General features: G+C 39.5%; 1 protein-coding gene across 1 annotated transcript in view; it reads left to right on the plus strand.

The window, feature by feature from the left end:
* Nucleotides 1-16,932, plus strand: part of LOC124722785 (outer dynein arm-docking complex subunit 3) — a 341,284-nt gene extending 324,352 nt beyond the window's left edge. Inside the window, exons 10-11 of the mRNA XM_047247919.1 lie at nt 6,136-6,282; nt 16,705-16,932. Of these exons, the coding sequence (XP_047103875.1) occupies nt 6,136-6,282; nt 16,705-16,932 (375 nt within the window). The remainder of the gene's footprint in view (nt 1-6,135; nt 6,283-16,704) is intronic.
* Nucleotides 16,933-17,445: the final 513 nt, after the last annotated feature.

The following is a 17,445-nucleotide window of genomic DNA, read 5'->3' on the forward strand; positions in this document are numbered from 1 at the left end:
ATCTAGAGTTGTGAACTCACACAAGGACACAACAGATACTGCAAAGTATTTCATACCTAATCAGTTTAATCCAACAGCAAAAATAGTTTTGCTCTTTGAAACCAGCCATTTGTTCAGAGCTATGTGTAATAACTGAGTAAATCATAGTAATGACAGACGCATTTTTATATTTCCTTGTTTTCCAGAATTGTATAAAGTCTTAACAGCTCTGCTCCCGAACAGGCCATGAATGCTCAATGATACCGACCGGCCGCTGTGTCACCCTCAGACAATAGGCATCACTGGATGTGGATATGGAGGGGCATGTGGTCAGCACACTGCTCTCCTGGCCGTATGTCAGTTTCGAAGACCAGAGCCCCTCCTTCTCAATCAAGTAGATCTTCAGTTTGCCTCACAATGGCTAAGTGCAGCCCTCTTGCCAACAGCGCTCGGCATACCGAATGATCACCCATCCGAGTGCTAACCCAGCCCGACAACGCTTAACTTCGGGGATCTGACGGGAGCCGGTGTTACCACTGGGGCAAGGCCTTTAGCTCTTAACGGTTAGTTTAGAATATTTCAAAACTCTTCATCATTATGTAAGACAGCATTACATACTTCAGGTATTCATAGACAAAGTGTAGTGATGAGTTTTCTGCGTGTGGGATAGCCAGTGACAGTAACTTATATTTACTGAGAGGCGTATCATGAGGGTCACTCCAAAACAAATACACACTATTTTTTTTAAATCTTTATTTTATTCTACATATTTTAAAGTTTTACAGTGTGTAGATACAGCCTTTAGGAACAATATTTTCATTTCTCCACATAATTTCCATCCCTCTCAACTGCCTTACGCTATATTGGAACCAGCGCCTGTATACCATCACGGTAAAATTCTGGACCAACTTGTTGGAGCCACTGTTTGGCAGCGTGCACAAGGGAGTTATCATCTTCAAACCCCGTTCCACGAAGCGAGTCTTTCAGTTTCCCAAAGAGCTGATAGTCACATGGATCCAGGTCAGGACTATAAGGCGGGTGTTTCAGTGTTGTCCATCCGAGATTTGTGATCACTTCCATGGTTTTTTGACTGACATGTGACCGTGCATTGTTGTACAACAGCAAAACTTCCTGCTTTTGCCGATGTGCTTGAGCACGACTCAGTTGAGCTTGAAGTTTCTCCATTGTCGTCACATATGCATCAGAATTTATGGTGGTTCCATTTGACATGATGTACACAAGAAAGAGTCCTTCGGAATCGAAAAACACCATAGCCATAACTTTTCCAGCAGAAGGTGTGGTTTGGAGTTTTTTTTTCCTTGGGTGAATTTGCATGATGCCACTCCATTCATTGCCTTTTCATCTCTGGTGAAAAATGATGGAGCCATGTTTACTCACCCATCACAATTATTCCAAGAAATTCATCTCCACCATTATAGTACTGTTCCAAAAGTTCGCTGCATACCGTTTTTCTTGTTTCTTTGTGAGCCAGTCAACATCCTGGGAACCCAACTGGCACAAAACTTTTTTAATGCCAACACATCAGTGTTCTGCAAACATTTCCTTCCCTTATCCCAACATAGCATGATAATTCATTCACTGTGATGTCTGTCAGCAGTCACCAATTCGTTAACTCTCTGCACATTGTCTGGAGCGTGTGCAGTACAAGGCCTGCCACTGCGAGGACAATCCTCGATATTGCCGTGCCCTCTTTCATCACGTAACCTGCTTGCCCACCGACTAACTCTACTGCGATCGACCGCAGCATCTCCATACACCTTTTTCAACCTCTTGTGGATGTTTCCCACTGTCTCGTTTTCACAGCACGTTGCTTCTGACGAACGTCAAGTGTAGCAGCCATCTTGAAGACATGCTGTGACGGCGCCACTCACGGGAACACGTTGAACTACGTTTGAAAACAAGCGGGAAGGATGTATCTACACACTGTAAAACTTTCACACATACAGAATGAAATCTGTGTTTTTGCAAAAATAGTGTGCACTCCTTTTGGAGTGACCCTCGTAGAATAACCATCTCATTTAATATTTCAAATATTCGTTGAAAGGTACAAATTGTTTCAAACACTTCAGTCCTAAGCAATACAAATCATAGTCAAGTGTTTAAACCGTTTCTGGAAAGGAGAGTTGACTGTGCTCACTTTTTAGGGACATGTGATTCTCGTAATTATTTTTACAAATAAATTTACAAACAATTATTATAAAGTACAGAACAACTGCCTTGTACTCAAATTTTCGAAACATTTACATATTTCTGTGTAAGGCGTGTCTTTGACCTACCAGCTCGCCCTCCTGAATGTTTATTTATCTGTATCATGGGATATAAACTGCATTTTTGACATTTCAAAAAAGTTCGAAAATTAAATAAATAATCACATCGAGGGCTAGTTGTTTTTAAAGTAATATTGCTGAAAAGTGTTTATCGTTTTTACCTGTTGTTCTCAGTTTCCGGATCCCACTCCAGCTACTGCCGGGTCTGGGTGCTGACGAGTCCTCTCCATTTCGCTCGGTCCTCTCAACACTTTTCTTCCTCCATTTGCTGCCAGGCTACACCTCTCCTTTCCACAGATATTCTCACTCCCATTTTCCACCGTGTTCTTGGGCGCCCTCTAGGTCTTTTCCCATCCAACTTTAGTTCTTCCATAATTTTGGGGAGTGTCTGCCCATGCATCCTCTTAACATGCCCATACCATCTTAATCTCTATTTTTCAATTTCTTCTCTCATACTTTCTTATTAAGGTCCTTTCTAATCTCTACATTCCTTACTCTGTCCATTCTTGTTTTTCCCTTAACTGCTCTGAGAAATTTCATTTCCCCTGCTTGCAGTCTGCTCCAGTCCCTTTCTGTCATTGTCTATGTTTCTCCACCATAGGCGACAATAGGGAAGTAATAATTCTTATACATAAGGAGTTTTGCTTTTTCTGAAACTTCCTTATTCGAAATCAGGTGTTTTATTGTCTGGTAGAAATTGCCTCCCTTCTGTAACCTCCTATTAATTTCGTTAGTTATTCTTCCATCGCTAGATATTTCACTCCCTAAATAAGTGAAGCTTTCTACCACTTTGAGGTGTTCTCCATTCAAGATAATACACTCCTGGAAATTGAAATAAGATCACCGTGAATTCATTGTCCCAGGAAGGGGAAACTTTATTGACACATTCCTGGGGTCAGATACATCATATGATCACACTGACAGAACCACAGGCACATAGACACAGGCAACAGAGCATGCACAATGTCGGCACTAGTACAGTGTATATCCACCTTTCGCAGCAATGCAGGCTGCTGTTCTCCCATGGAGACGATCGTAGAGATGCTGGATGTAGTCCTGTGGAACGGCTTGCCATGCCATTTCCACCTGGCGCCTCAGTTGGACCAGCGTTCGTGCTGGACGTGCAGACCGCGTGAGACGACGCTTCATCCAGTCCCAAACATGCTCAATGGGGGACAGATCCGGAGATCTTGCCGGCCAGGGTAGTTGACTTACACCTTCTAGAGCACGTTGGGTGGCACGGGATACATGCAGACGTGCATTGTCCTGTTGGAACAGCAAGTTCCCTTGCCGGTCTAGGAATGGTAGAACGATGGGTTCGATGACGGTTTGGATATACCGTGCACTATTCAGTGTCCCCTCGACGATCACCAGTGGTGTACGGCCAGTGTAGGAGATCGCTCCCCACACCATGATGCCGGGTGTTGGCCCTGTGTGCCTCGGTCGTATGCAGTTCTGATTGTGGCGCTCACCTGCACGGCGCCAAACACGCATACGACCATAATTGAAACCAAGGCAGAAGCGACTCTCATCGCTGAAGACGACACGTCTCCATTCGTCCCTCCATTCACGCCTGTCGCGACACCACTGGAGGCGGGCTGCACGATGTTGGGGCGTGAGCGGCAGACGGCCTAACGGTGTGTGGGACCGTAGCCCAGCTTCATGGAGACGGTTGCGAATGGTCCTCGCCGATACCCCAGGAGCAACAGTGTCCCAAATTTGCTGGGAAGTGGCGGTGCGGTCCCCTACGGCACTGCGTAGCATCCTACGGTCTTGGCGTGCATCCGTGCGTCGCTGCGGTCCGGTCCCAGGTCGACGGACACGTGCACCTTCCGCCGACCACTGGCGACAACATCGATGTACTGTGGAGACCTCACGCCCCACGTGTTGAGCAATTCGGCGGTACGTCCACCCGGCCTCCCGCATGCCCACTATACGCCCTCCCTCAAAGTCCGTCAACTGCACATACGGTTCACGTCCACGCTGTCGCGGCATGCTACCAGTGTTAAAGACTGCGATGGAGCTCCGTATGCCACGGCAAACTGGCTGACACTGACGGCGGCGGTGCACAAATGCTGCGCAGCTAGCGCCATTCGACGGCCAACACCGCGGTTCCTGGTGTGTCCGCTGTGCCGTGCGTGTGATCATTGCTTGTACAGCCCTCTCGCAGTGTCCGGAGCAAGTATGGTGGGTCTGACACACCGGTGTCAATGTGTTCTTTTTTCCATTTCCAGGAGTGTATTTCCGTTGATCCCTTTCTCCTTCCAAATACCATTACTTCACTCTTATTTTTATTTATTTTTAATCCATACCTTTTCATTATTTCCTTCCACGCATCAGGTTGTAACTGTACGTCTACCTCTTTATCACCCGTATTACCGTATCATCTCCAAAACTCATCTTTCTGTCTTTTTCTTTTACTATATCTTTAACTGCCCTATTCATTCCCTCCATCACAACATTAAAAAGTGCAGGAGATAGAATACTTCCCTGCTTAAGTCCTTGTCTTATTTCGAAGTATTCAGAGTTCCCCAGTGGTGTTCTAATTCTACAATTGTGTCCTCTGTACATTGTCTTTATGACATTAATGTATCCATCTTCCATATCGATCTTCTTCATTTCTTCCCAGAGTCTTTCCCTGTTAACTGAGTCATATGCCTTTTCTATGTCTATAAAAACCATTATCACCATTTTGTTATACTCCTAACTTTTTTCCATCAGTTGATGGATAGAAAATGTCAGGTCGATCGTGCTACTTCCTTTCCTAGACCCACGCTGTTCTTCACTCAGCTCCTTTTCTATCTTTTCGCTTATTCGATTTAGTAAAATTCCTTTGAAAAATCTTCGCTTTCTCTATATCGTAATGTAATCTGTGTGAAACCCCTTATACGTCGGATTATACTTTCGTTTGAAACTAGCTTACTGGAAATCACACCAAGAACTGTTAGCGCCATCACGCCCTTACCTGTGCGTAGTACTCAGGCTGTGACGTCACTGGAGGAAGTCACAGGCCTCCTCTCACGTAGGCCTTGATAGAGTACTTGCCAATGAAAGGCAAAGGTACCAGGTTCGAGTCCCGGTCTAGTACATAGTTTCGACGCGCCCATAGGTTTAGAAAGTAAAAGCAGTCTCCACACAAGCTGTCTGCGGGAAAAGCCACTCTGTGTGATAGAATGATAGTTACCCTCCACCACACACTTAACAGTGATTTGCACAGTACAGATATAGATATAAACTGATCTGGAATTATTGAAGTGCGTAGTTGTCATACAGATATTGGGCCTGTAAGTATTTATCTTTGTTGGTAAAGTCAAGAATTCATAGTCAATAATTAGCGAAATTCATTCGAAGATGTGGAGAGAATGTGTGGATATAACATAGAGTGGATATAACATAGAGTAAATCATTTAATTAATTTGTTAATTGATGATCGCCATTAAGCAATAGTGCAGTACATCAAGCTAACGAAGAAAACAGAAAACAATACAATATTTAAATTGAAAAACAAACGAAGCATCCTCACCGATACAGTAAATGTTACATTGAAAGTCTGTATTAGAAGTAACAGAGAAAGTGCAATGATAACTTTTTTTCCCGTTTTCAGACTTTAGACCGTTTTTAGAGTGCGACCATTTTCAAAACCATCCTTTTACCGCATACCCGCTCATAAGAAAATAGTTACAACTGTACAGACACAGTATAATACAATTTGTTTTTAAGTTCTATTTTCCGCACTGTTCAATTAGTGCTAGTGTTTGGCGGAATTAAAGGCGGACCTGTAAATGCAATTGACAGCTATTTTGCCTTTAGACAGATAACTTACAGGCTACAACAAGTTTTGCGAATAATCAAGACATTATCGTTCTAGGATGTGGACGATGTACCGTTGCCTGCACAGACGTCCGACTTCGGTACTGTCAAAGAAGTGCTTCACATCTTAGAGCACAAAATACAGAGCGCTGTGCAGATTTTGTGCCAAAGGGAAGAAGCAAGAAAAGAGGCCATGGAGGAAGGTGTAAGTATCCTTAGCACACATCTCCGTCTCCTAGAAAATGAAGTGCCTTAGAAAGAGGAACCTGACGATGTAGTAATGTAGTCAGGTTGAATTTTGTAGTAAAAGTTGCGTCTGTATGTTTATTTTAGTCATAATCAAAGCAATAATTTTGTGGAACTAAGAGGCAAGAAAAATATTTACTATTGCTTCCTTGTGCTTTATCTGTTCCGCATATTTTCCATTCCACAGTATTAGCAAGAATACTGGTAATAATTTTACTAATTTAATTCAGTTATTAATACACGTCATTCATTTATTTTACTCATATCGCTGTTTTAGGAATGATCCTACATAAATGCAATAGTCTCACAGCGCCTACATCATACAACACTTCCTTGATTTAGATTACGTTTCCTACTTTAGCGGGTGCTCTTTTCATTGCACAGTACGATGAACAATGGACTATATAGACTTATATGTAAGAGCAAAATATTATCCTTGCGAAGTAATTAACAAAACGTTTCTTCCTAGGTATTAATTTTTCATCGATGTAAGAGGTTAACGTGGAACGTTCAAATATTAATTGTTAACCACTAACGCAGAAAATGTGTTATAGCTGATATCCAAATTTGTCAGTCAAGTTAATAACTGAAGCAGTCGGCGGAAGATAGTGCTAACCCTTAAGTATGTAAGGACTGGTCTTATCACATTACTGTATCTCTAGTGTTTTCAGACGCACCATGTTCGTAACAATTTTTTCCATATTACCGGTAGAAAGAGGTGCCTGCTATGTAACATGTTTTGTCTTATTGTATTAATGTTCTCGTCTTTGAGTGTAATCAAACATGTAGTATATAACAACTCTCTTGTGGGTTAGCACTTTCTCCCATCGCACCCTTGAACTGAAGAATAACGTATGCAGAAGACGGTAAGACTGTACTTACACCTGCAGACAGTTATACAGAGTTTCGACATGAAAAAAGAGCAGGAAGAGGGGAGAGAGAGAGAGAAAGAGAGAGAGAGAGAGAGAGAGAGACAGAGAGAGACAGAAGGAGAGAGAGGTGGAGGGAGTAAATAAAAGTTAAGAGGTGTCCTGTTTGGTGTGGTTGTTCATTAGCAAGTCGTCATCTCTTCGTAGAGATAAGAACTCACACAAGGATCAGCTTATCTGATCAAAAGTGTCCGGACTGTGTACGAGAGGTGGACCTGTCAGTATATAGAGTACTGTGTGGTGATTAGAGAAACAAAAACAGTAACAGCAGAATGTTTCGGCCAGGAGAGCACACAGGCTAGTCATTCGATGTAACCAATCCAAAAGTGATATTTAAGCCTGCTAAATCTGTTGGTGTTTGACTGTGAAGTGGGAACGCGAAGGAACAACCACAGCTAAACTAATACAGACCTCATGCATGACCATCGAGGGTGTCTGTAGAAAATCTCATGAAACCAGCGGAAGGAATCAGTCGTGAGTTCCAAAGTACTACCAGAAATCCAGATAGCAGAATGACTGTGCTTAGCGAGTTAAAAAGAATGGAGTACAATGCTCGAGTAACTCCTCATAGGCCACACATTTCTGTGATCAGTGCTAAGTGATGATTGAAGTGGCGTAAACAGCGACGTGCTGGATGGAGGAGGACTGGAAACTTGTGTTTTGGTGTGATTAATCGTGCTAAATGCTGTGGCAGTTCAACAGAAGGATTTGGGTTTGACGAATGTCCGGGGCACGTCACTTACCATCATGTGTATTGCCAACTATTAAGTATGGAGTAGGTGCTGTCACGGTACAGGTGTGTTTTTTATGGTTAAGGTGCAGTCCTCAGTAGCATCTGAAGCTACCATATAGCACCATTTGTATTTAAACGACCTTGGAAATCTCGGTTGGTCGATTTGGGGGAGGGGACCAAACAGTGAGGTCATCGGTGCCGTCGGATTGGGGAATGATAGGGTAGGAAGTCGGCCAGTTCCTTACAAAGGAATCATTCCTGCATTTGCTGGAAGCGATTTAGGGAAAGCACAAAAAATGTAAATCAGGATGGGTGGACGCTGGTTTGAACCGTCGTCATCTCGAATGCGAGTCCAGTGTGCTAGCCACTGCGCCACCTCGCTCGGTACCTTGAAAATGTCAAATGCTACTGTGGGTTGTCCACATGCAGTAGCAGGGGCAATGGCCTTTAACACATGATGTCATCTAGATGGCACTGGTGGGAAATTAAAAAATGTAAGGTGGCAGATTGAGTGAAATTAAAAAATGGAAGATGGCGAGATATTAAGAATTAATAATTTCCCAAAAATAATTATTAAAAATCCAAAAACTCCAAGATGGCGCAACCATCTCAGTTGTTGTCTGTAACTTCCCTCGCCCTTTCCTCTCTAGCGAATATCAGTGTAGTATTAAAACAAACTGTCAGTTTCATTCATCATAATCGATGAAGCCTACAACTGTCATTTATGATTTAAATAATTTAATTAATAATTAAATGATTTTAAATGTGCAAAATTTAAATGACTCAATTTTTGTGAATATTAAAGTATAATCACCACTTGGATGCACTCCATAGTATCCAAACGATTTATTCAAACATTGTGTAGAGGTTGTATCTCGCAGGATTTCTACATATATAATACATCAGCAAAACACACACACACACACACACACAAACACACACACACACACACACACACACACACACACACACACACACACACATTGTTTATACCATGAACTTTCAGGTTAAGCAGTACTTGTGACAGTGCAAATTTCGATATGAGTACCTTACATAATTTAAGGCAGAATGGAGCCTCAAATAAATTATTTTTCACATCCAAATTGTACTATGGTGCTTGTCAAGTGTCACATTATTCTCTTGACAAAAATACGTTAGCAACACAAAAATGGCATTCTTTATGTCAATTATCATAACGTTATTTGTATATATGTAAGTGGAAACTGTTAAGTCAGTACCTCAATGCTACATTCCATCGAAAATAGCTACAAATAATATTCTAAACAGACAGCTAACATTTCAAGTTTGTCATAAAAGAGCAACATATTAAAACTAACCTGACCAAGCATATATTACATGTCAGCTAGTATACCACACTAAAGAGTCAAACAAGCAAACAAATAGGCAGTCTGAATTGCTCAAAGAACGTAGTTATGTAGGTATGCTATTGGTATAAAGCACAGTGCACCCTCGAATTAATTATTTACACATCTAAATTCTTCTCTAAGTGTTACACTGGTATACAGATAAACAGTCTACAACACAGTCTGAATGCTGTGTTATAGAATGTACTAGTGTCCCTAATGTTATTCAGTAATGTTTCAGCACCAATTTATAAGGTGTAGAAAATAATGTACGAGAGGCATTCAGTAAGTAACTCAGCTTTTATTCTCCGCCAATGTCGGTTCAAAAAATACCGAAATTGTTGCGGGACATCGTGGAATATACGCGCTTCAGTCCCTATAATTTTATGAAGTTCCAGTGGTGCCACTGTACATAGCCTTTAAAATGGCGTCTCTGCAGGACGTGCATTCCAAGCAGACAGCTGTCATTGAGTTTCTTTCGGCAAAAAACCAGAGCATCGCCGGTATTCATAGGCGCTGGCTAAATGTCTACAGAGACATAGCAGTTAACAAAAGCACAGTGAGTCGTTGGGCTAGGTGTCTGTCACTGTCGCAACAATGTCGCGCAAACCTGTCCGACCTCCCGCATATTGGAACGTGCAGACAGTCTCATTCAAAGTGATCGACGCATCACAATCAAACACTGCGCTGATCAACTGGACGTCTCTGTTGGTAGTGCTGACACACTCATCCACAGGTTGGGGCACTCAAAGACTTGTTCGTGTTGGTTTCCTTGCCGCCTAACAGAAGACCATAAAGAGCAACGAAGGACCAGCTGTGCGGAATTGCTTGCTCGTTATGAGGCTGATCGTGACAATGTTTTGTCGAACATCGTCGCGGCAATGAAACATGGTATCGTCGCCAGCAGAGTGGTGCCATGTGGGCGTAATAGGTCCTCCCAGTAAACTGGCGAACGGAGATTATATCGCAAAATAGGTTTTTGTAGCCAAAAGAGCGTAGAATAACATGGCGTTTTGAAATACTTGGGGGGAGGGAACCAAACAGCGAGGCCACCGGTCCCATTGGATTAGAGAAGAATGTTGCAGGAAGTCGGCCATGCCCTTTCAAAGGAACCATCCTGGCATTTGCCTGAAACGATTTAGGGAAATTACGGAAAACCTAAATCAGGGTGGCCGGACGCGGGTTTGAACCGTCGTCCTCCCGAATGCAGTGTACTATCCACTGCGCCACCTCGTTCAGTAAGGTTGCGAAATTTACCTTTGGTTCGCCACCTATCCCTGCTATAATTTTGTTTTATGAGTCTTCTTCATTTCTGTCACCATCTTCAACATCGTATTCATACTCATCACTTTTCTCCTCCAGCTCCTGCTTTCATGTTCCATATACCTATCCTACCCTTCTCATAAATACAGTGCATCCTTTGGCTTCATATTCTCTGTCTTGGTCAGTATTCTTTAGGAATAGCTGTTCCCAATCTCTGTTGCAGTTTAGAAATCGGTTTCAGTACATTAAGACACATTCAGTGTGCCTTTTTGCAACAACACCAGTTTCCTTCAGATATTTCTCCAAGATTTCAGCGCCTGACTTTTGAAACTAATATTTTGTGCAATGAGATTGAGAGGGATATTGAGAACTGCAATGTTCAGTCAACATCTGAACCAGTTTCAAACCAATATCTGTGTTCATACCTCTGCTCACATCTAGGAATAATATTTTCGCCCACTGGAACACTCTTGAAACTGTTGGGAACTCAGGATTTCACATAAGATTCCTGCCACATTCTGACTCACCTGGTACCAAATACTGCTGTATGCAATATTTCCACATCTGCCTCATCATTGTCATCATCATCATCATCTGACTTGCTGGTATCATTGAATCTCATCTTACAGTTCTGTTTAACCATTGAACCATCCAACTGTTCACCATTTAAGCATTTATGATTTAACATTACCATTTAGCTTTTAACCATTTAACAAGTTGCTATTTACAGTTTTTACCATTTAACTGTTTACCATACATTGCTTTGAAAAGGTTGTGTGCCTCACACACACTTCAACCTTTCCATGTTAAAGAAATTACTCCTTTAAGGACAATTAATGAATTATGTATATAAAAAAATGAAAATGGAAGCGGTTGAAGTAGAAAAACGAAAACTTAAGTATATGCCGAAAACAGTTGCCATAACATAAGAAAACTGTCACATCTAAGCCACGCTCAAATCCAAATCTGAAAGCAGGGTCATTAATGAAGCTCAACACTTAGTACTGAAAGCACATATATTGGTGACACCAACATATATCCAGAACAGAGCTGAACTCCTGGACAAAGAGTACAGTTATTTATACAAACGTCGAATATTCCAGAATGCTGTTATTTACACAAACATATTCCAGAATATACAAATATTACAAATACATGATATTTCTAGAACCTTCACGAAATGATAAGTAGCCTACTAAATAAAAAATAGTTGCCAGCAGTTCGGTTTGGCAACCCACATCACATCAGCAAGCGAAGCGAACAAATATACAAGACTGCATGCACCATAGCTTGTGTTAGTGTAAACTGTTACTGGAAAAAGATGAAGCCATTGCAATCAAGGCAGACACATCACTTTAAGGACAGTGCATGTGAAAATCTGGATACGAGTGGGGAATGCAAGATATAATCATTTATTGTAAAAAGCAATGGAAAGTGGACACATCATGGAGTACATGTCTACATCAATGCATCCAAGGACGTTTACTGTATTAAAGAATATATGAAAACTCCATTACAATTTGGCCATTTGCAGAGTTTTAAACCAACACAATAACTGCATTTAATGGTGATTCATTTGCAAAAGTTGTAAACTTCAATTTATCTATTGAAATTCTGCAAGAATATGGAGGAAAAGACTTGACAGCATACACCCAAGAAGTCGTGGAATGCTTTACCAGTAGTGTAATAGAGGAAACGAAAAGCAAAATTAGAATTCACAAACCCTGTCAGCTAGAACGTTAAAGAAATGATCAGCGCTAATCATTAAGGGGCTACAAAGATAGTTTATTGACATACATTACTATACAGCAACAGACCTTCTTTCTTTTTGTCAAATTACTTGTTGGAAAAAGAATTAGATGATTCAGATGTTGATTTAAATGTTCATTCAAAAATTAAGCTGGATGTTATTAAAATTACTCCAAACAAACATAATGAATGAGTAGTTTTCTGTGAGTAAATGCACATCCAAAAATTAATAAAGATTTGGTAGAAGAATATTTGTTTTGGTATTATCAACCCTGCACAAAATCCCAGTAAAAGAATCTCCTATTAACGATACGCTACATGTGTTTTTCGATGGGGAAAGTAAGTACCGGGCTGACCTTGAAAAGTAGTAGAAACTAGGTAGGAGAAACGGTAGTAACGCTCGGTAATATTCCATACATAGTTACGGAAAATAAAAAGAAACATTCAGTGATAATCAAGTTACGAAGACTTTTGCAGCTGGTATTAGCGTTATTGTTGATATTTGTTTCTGGGTGTATGGCCTAAGACCGTGGTATTATGCCTACAAAACAAATATCAACACTAACTCAGTGGTAAGAACATTATGTTTTACCTATAGAAATGAAGTGCTTAGATAAATGATGCTGAACTTACTCCACTGTGCCACATCCTTGCCAGCTGAACCAAGACTAGGTAAGATGATTAATAAAACAACTGCTCCTGCCTGGAGGTTTCTGTCATCAGCAAAAAAAATTACTTTATGATCGTATAGCAACGCAAAATTCATTCCAAGACATGTCAGTGAATGGTAAACTGCTTTTACGAGCATTGCTTATCTTAAAAATTGTTGTTGACAAGTACAGTTTAGGCTGTAAGTCAGCTCAGCAGTAGTGCTCAGGTGTGTGTTTTGCCACCAAGTACTGATAAGTTTACTGTGTGGAATAGATATCGATCTATGGTCGTGAACTAATCTACAGTTTATTTCAGTAGTGTCAATAAGTGAGCTGTGTGTATATTAATTAGTTATACAGGCAATTAAAATGTGGAAATATTTCATCTGAAGGTCCATTGTGCATGTAAAGTGTGTTTTGTCCTCGAAATTTTGCATGTAATATGATTCTAGTTTGGTGCACAGTTGAAATATTCAAGACCTGTAATTGCACTTGTGTGGAATGTGCATGTGTTTTGATAAATAATTTTACTTTCGAGTTATCGACTCTATCTTGCTGCACCATCGTCTTTGGTGATGTTTCATCTCTGTCACCATATTTTCTTGTGTTGTGTGCAGGCAGACATTCTGCCTGAGTGCTGCAAAAATATGCAGTTTGAGCTATACACCACAGTGAAATCGTCAGAACACCTTCCTTCCGTTCTAAAATGGTGTTCGTGTGAGAGTGATATTTTCACATTATGGAATTTGCTTAGATATTGGCTGTTATTTAGTAGTTGCATATCATCACAACTCCTACTGGTAATTTGCAACTATAATCGACTATTTCTTTGCTTTTCGCTTAACGTCTTCTATGATCAGTTTAAATACAAATAAAAAACAATATTAGGCTATTAACAATATCGATTAAATTTTCTAGTGATAGATTTTCATCTTCCTCTTAAATTGGCGGTGAAACTTCTCTGTACAACTTGTAAAAACATTAGGTGATAACACTACTATAACACAGCATTCAGACTGAAATGTTATGATCCTTTCATGCTATACCATTGTAACACTTACAGAGCAATGTAGATGTGGAAATAATTAATTAGTGAATGCATCGTGCCTTACTGCAAGTGTAGGTCTATATAATCAGATTCTTTCAGTAATTCAGACTGTCTATTTGTTTGTATGTTTGCCTCTTTAGTATAGAATGTTAAATAACATGTAATGTATGTCTGGTAAGGTTAGGTTTACTATGTTACTCTTTTAAGGCAAACATGAAAAGTTAACTGTCTGCTTAGCACGTTCTTTGGACATATTTAGGCATGAAAATAGCATTGTGGTTCTTACTTTAGACTTTACAGTACTATTTTCCGTATATATTTGACAGATGTGTGCATATGTGTGTGTTGCTGATGTATTATACATACGGAAATACTGCGAGATATAAACTTCACTTTAAGCCCTCTCAGGGCGTATAATATGATTTCATCTAATTTCCACTAAAATACTAAGCTGTGATTTACTTAAATTTTTCATATGTATAATTATTTACTTACTAATTAAATTGTTATAATTATTTAAATTATTCAATTATCAAGCACATTATTTTAAATCGTAAATAATGCACTTACAGGTTTCTGCAATTATTGTGGATGAAACTGAGTGTTTCGTTTTAATACTTGCTTGTATCCAGAGGAGAGGAGATGGGAACAGGGGAGAAGGACGGATTAATAAAACCACGACTAAGCTAGATCCATTATCTTGGATTTTTTGAAATCTTAAATTCTATTTTGGAAATTATTTTTTTCATTTCATGCAATTTTGAAAATTTTATTTTCCCACAACCTGCCTTTTTCCATTTTTAAATTGTCCACCAGCGCCATCTTGTTGATGTCCTACTTTCAAAGTCATTTTCCCTACCGCTGCATGCAGACAATCCACACCAACTCTTGCACTTTTCTTGATCGTTTAAGTACAATGAGTGTTTCATGGTAGCGTTGCATACTATCATCTCCTTATTGCACTTACGAAAACGCTAAATGTGGAAGGATATAAAGACATTTTACAGCATTGTGTAGTGTGTAAAGTTGAGAAACAGTTTAGAGATGATGATTGTATCAGCATGACAATGCACCCTCATATAAAGCAGCACCTGTGAAGCAATGGTTTGTCAGCAATAATGTTCGTGGAAAGGACTGGACTACCTAGAATCGCGATCTAACTGGATGGAACACCTTTCAGATGAGTTAAAACACAGATTTCTCTCTTGACCCCAGCCTCCAACAAAACCACCTTCTCTGGTTTTGGCAATTGAGGAATGCTATTCCTCCACAGACATTGAGACATCTTATTGTAAGTGTCCCCAGAAGATTTAAAGTCGCCGTAAAGGCAAAGGGTGGTCATAACCTATATCAATATCCACTAATAGGTGTCTGCATACTTTTCATCAGATAGTGTACCTTGTGTTTCTGGGAGGAGAAAAAATTTCTATTAAATATAGACATCAGCTATTTAGAATCTTTCAAAACATTGATTTCCAGTTTCTGACATTATTTTTGTGTATTCAATACTTGAATAACATGAGTTGCATGAACCTTCCTCATTAGGCAATGACAATTTGGGAACTAAATTTCTTACACTTAAGGACATTCCATATACATCCCTTGTGAATGCTGAACTCAGATTTAAGAAAAATAAATGAAACGTCAACAGTGAAATAACAAAGCTGATTAAGAATGACTGCATAACAACAGCAATAACTGAAGGCAAAAATGGAAACAACAACTAGTTTTGCAAGTAACTGAAGCACACAGTCTACAAGCTAGGAGTAGAATTGGTGGTGAAGTAACTGAATCATTGATCGTGATGGCTAGAAAACAGATTGGGTGTTTATGTGATGTCAGTTTCTAGTCATTAAGAGCCAACAGAAATGGGTGCATACTGTCACAAGACACTTACTTAAGTCATGCCATTCATTCGTCAATTTCGCGCAGAAGATCGTACAGTTGGACATTTTGCGTCAGATTTCGTTATCTTCGTCACTTGTTTTTTAACCAACTCCAAACTGTATCAGTAAGATGTTCATATCTAAAATATTCTGGCGACACAAATGCATATGACTTTAACGCTGAAAGCATTGTAAATGCTTAAACTCAAAAACTGAAGTCGATGAGTGCATATGAGGGTTCTTCACCATCCAGCTTCATATCATTTCAGCTATGAAATTTCAAATTTTTCTGTTCATTCTTACTTTTCTTGAGGGTCTAAGTCCAACTTTATTTCGGAATTGTCTGAAGTTGTCATTCACTACATTGAACTCTATAAATAGGAGTAACATTACTCATTAAATAACTTCCTTCCTGCAATCAACAGAACTTCATCTAGCTTCAGTTTCTATAATATTCGGAGTAATGGGAGTCATAAAATACTGTGTCAAAAACATATGTGGTATCAAGAAAACATCACAAAATTTTCTAAGGTAATATCCATGAGTTATATATTTTATATTTCCTCCATTAATAACAAAACAAATCAGATAAAACTAACTGTATTGTCTATTATCAGTATCTGAGGAAGTTTTTCACAAGTTTTCTAATGCATTACAGACTTTCCAAAAGGAGTGAACACACATTATTGTTTATGGCCTATCTTAAAGCACTTTCAGCACCATTGAGCTATATAAACCTAATGAAAAATGTTTATTTAGTATTCACAGGCATATAGTAGTGGCAGACTAATTGCTGAAGAAAGCTGGAAGTTTCAACAGAACCAACAAAAATCCAACCAAGAGTCTCGGACCTCTATTTTGCCAACCTCAGAGACTGACGAAGAGGATGATGTGCCAACAAGGAGTTATCTGAAACGCCAGGCCCAAATAATTGTGGATGCAAAATCTCGTCGAAAGCAGTTCAATTTCAATCGTGGAAGAAAGTAAATTTCTCCAACTTAAGCCAACACACAACACATGTACAAAATTTTGCAGTGCATAAAACATTTAAATATTTTGCTTAAATTTGAGGTGAATCAAATATATTAATACAGAGGAATATCTATTTTGTCACAGACTGATATAGTTAAGAGAGTTTGTGGCCAAGTGGTAAAAGAAAAGAAATTATGAAGAAGTGTAATTAGCCATAAATCAGCAGTTTGTATTAGATTTTCATTTTTTACATTTACTGTACTGTGGAAAGCTTTCAAAATGAGTCCAAAAGATGACAACTCAATACAAAATAACGAAAAGAGTGAAAAGCCCTGTCATTGTCAATCGAATATATTTATTTGTACTTTCGAATAACTGTTCAAACAATGTTAATGTATACATTTGAAATACACTGCCAGATACGAATTGTAAAAAAATAAAATTAATAAAGGAAATTATATTGATTTATTTAACAGATCTGTGCAAAATAAAATATATTTCTAGGTGACCAAATGAAATAAATGATTT

The sequence above is a fragment of the Schistocerca piceifrons genome, chromosome X (genome assembly GCF_021461385.2).
Source record: "Schistocerca piceifrons isolate TAMUIC-IGC-003096 chromosome X, iqSchPice1.1, whole genome shotgun sequence".
Classification (NCBI taxonomy): domain Eukaryota; kingdom Metazoa; phylum Arthropoda; class Insecta; order Orthoptera; family Acrididae; genus Schistocerca; species Schistocerca piceifrons.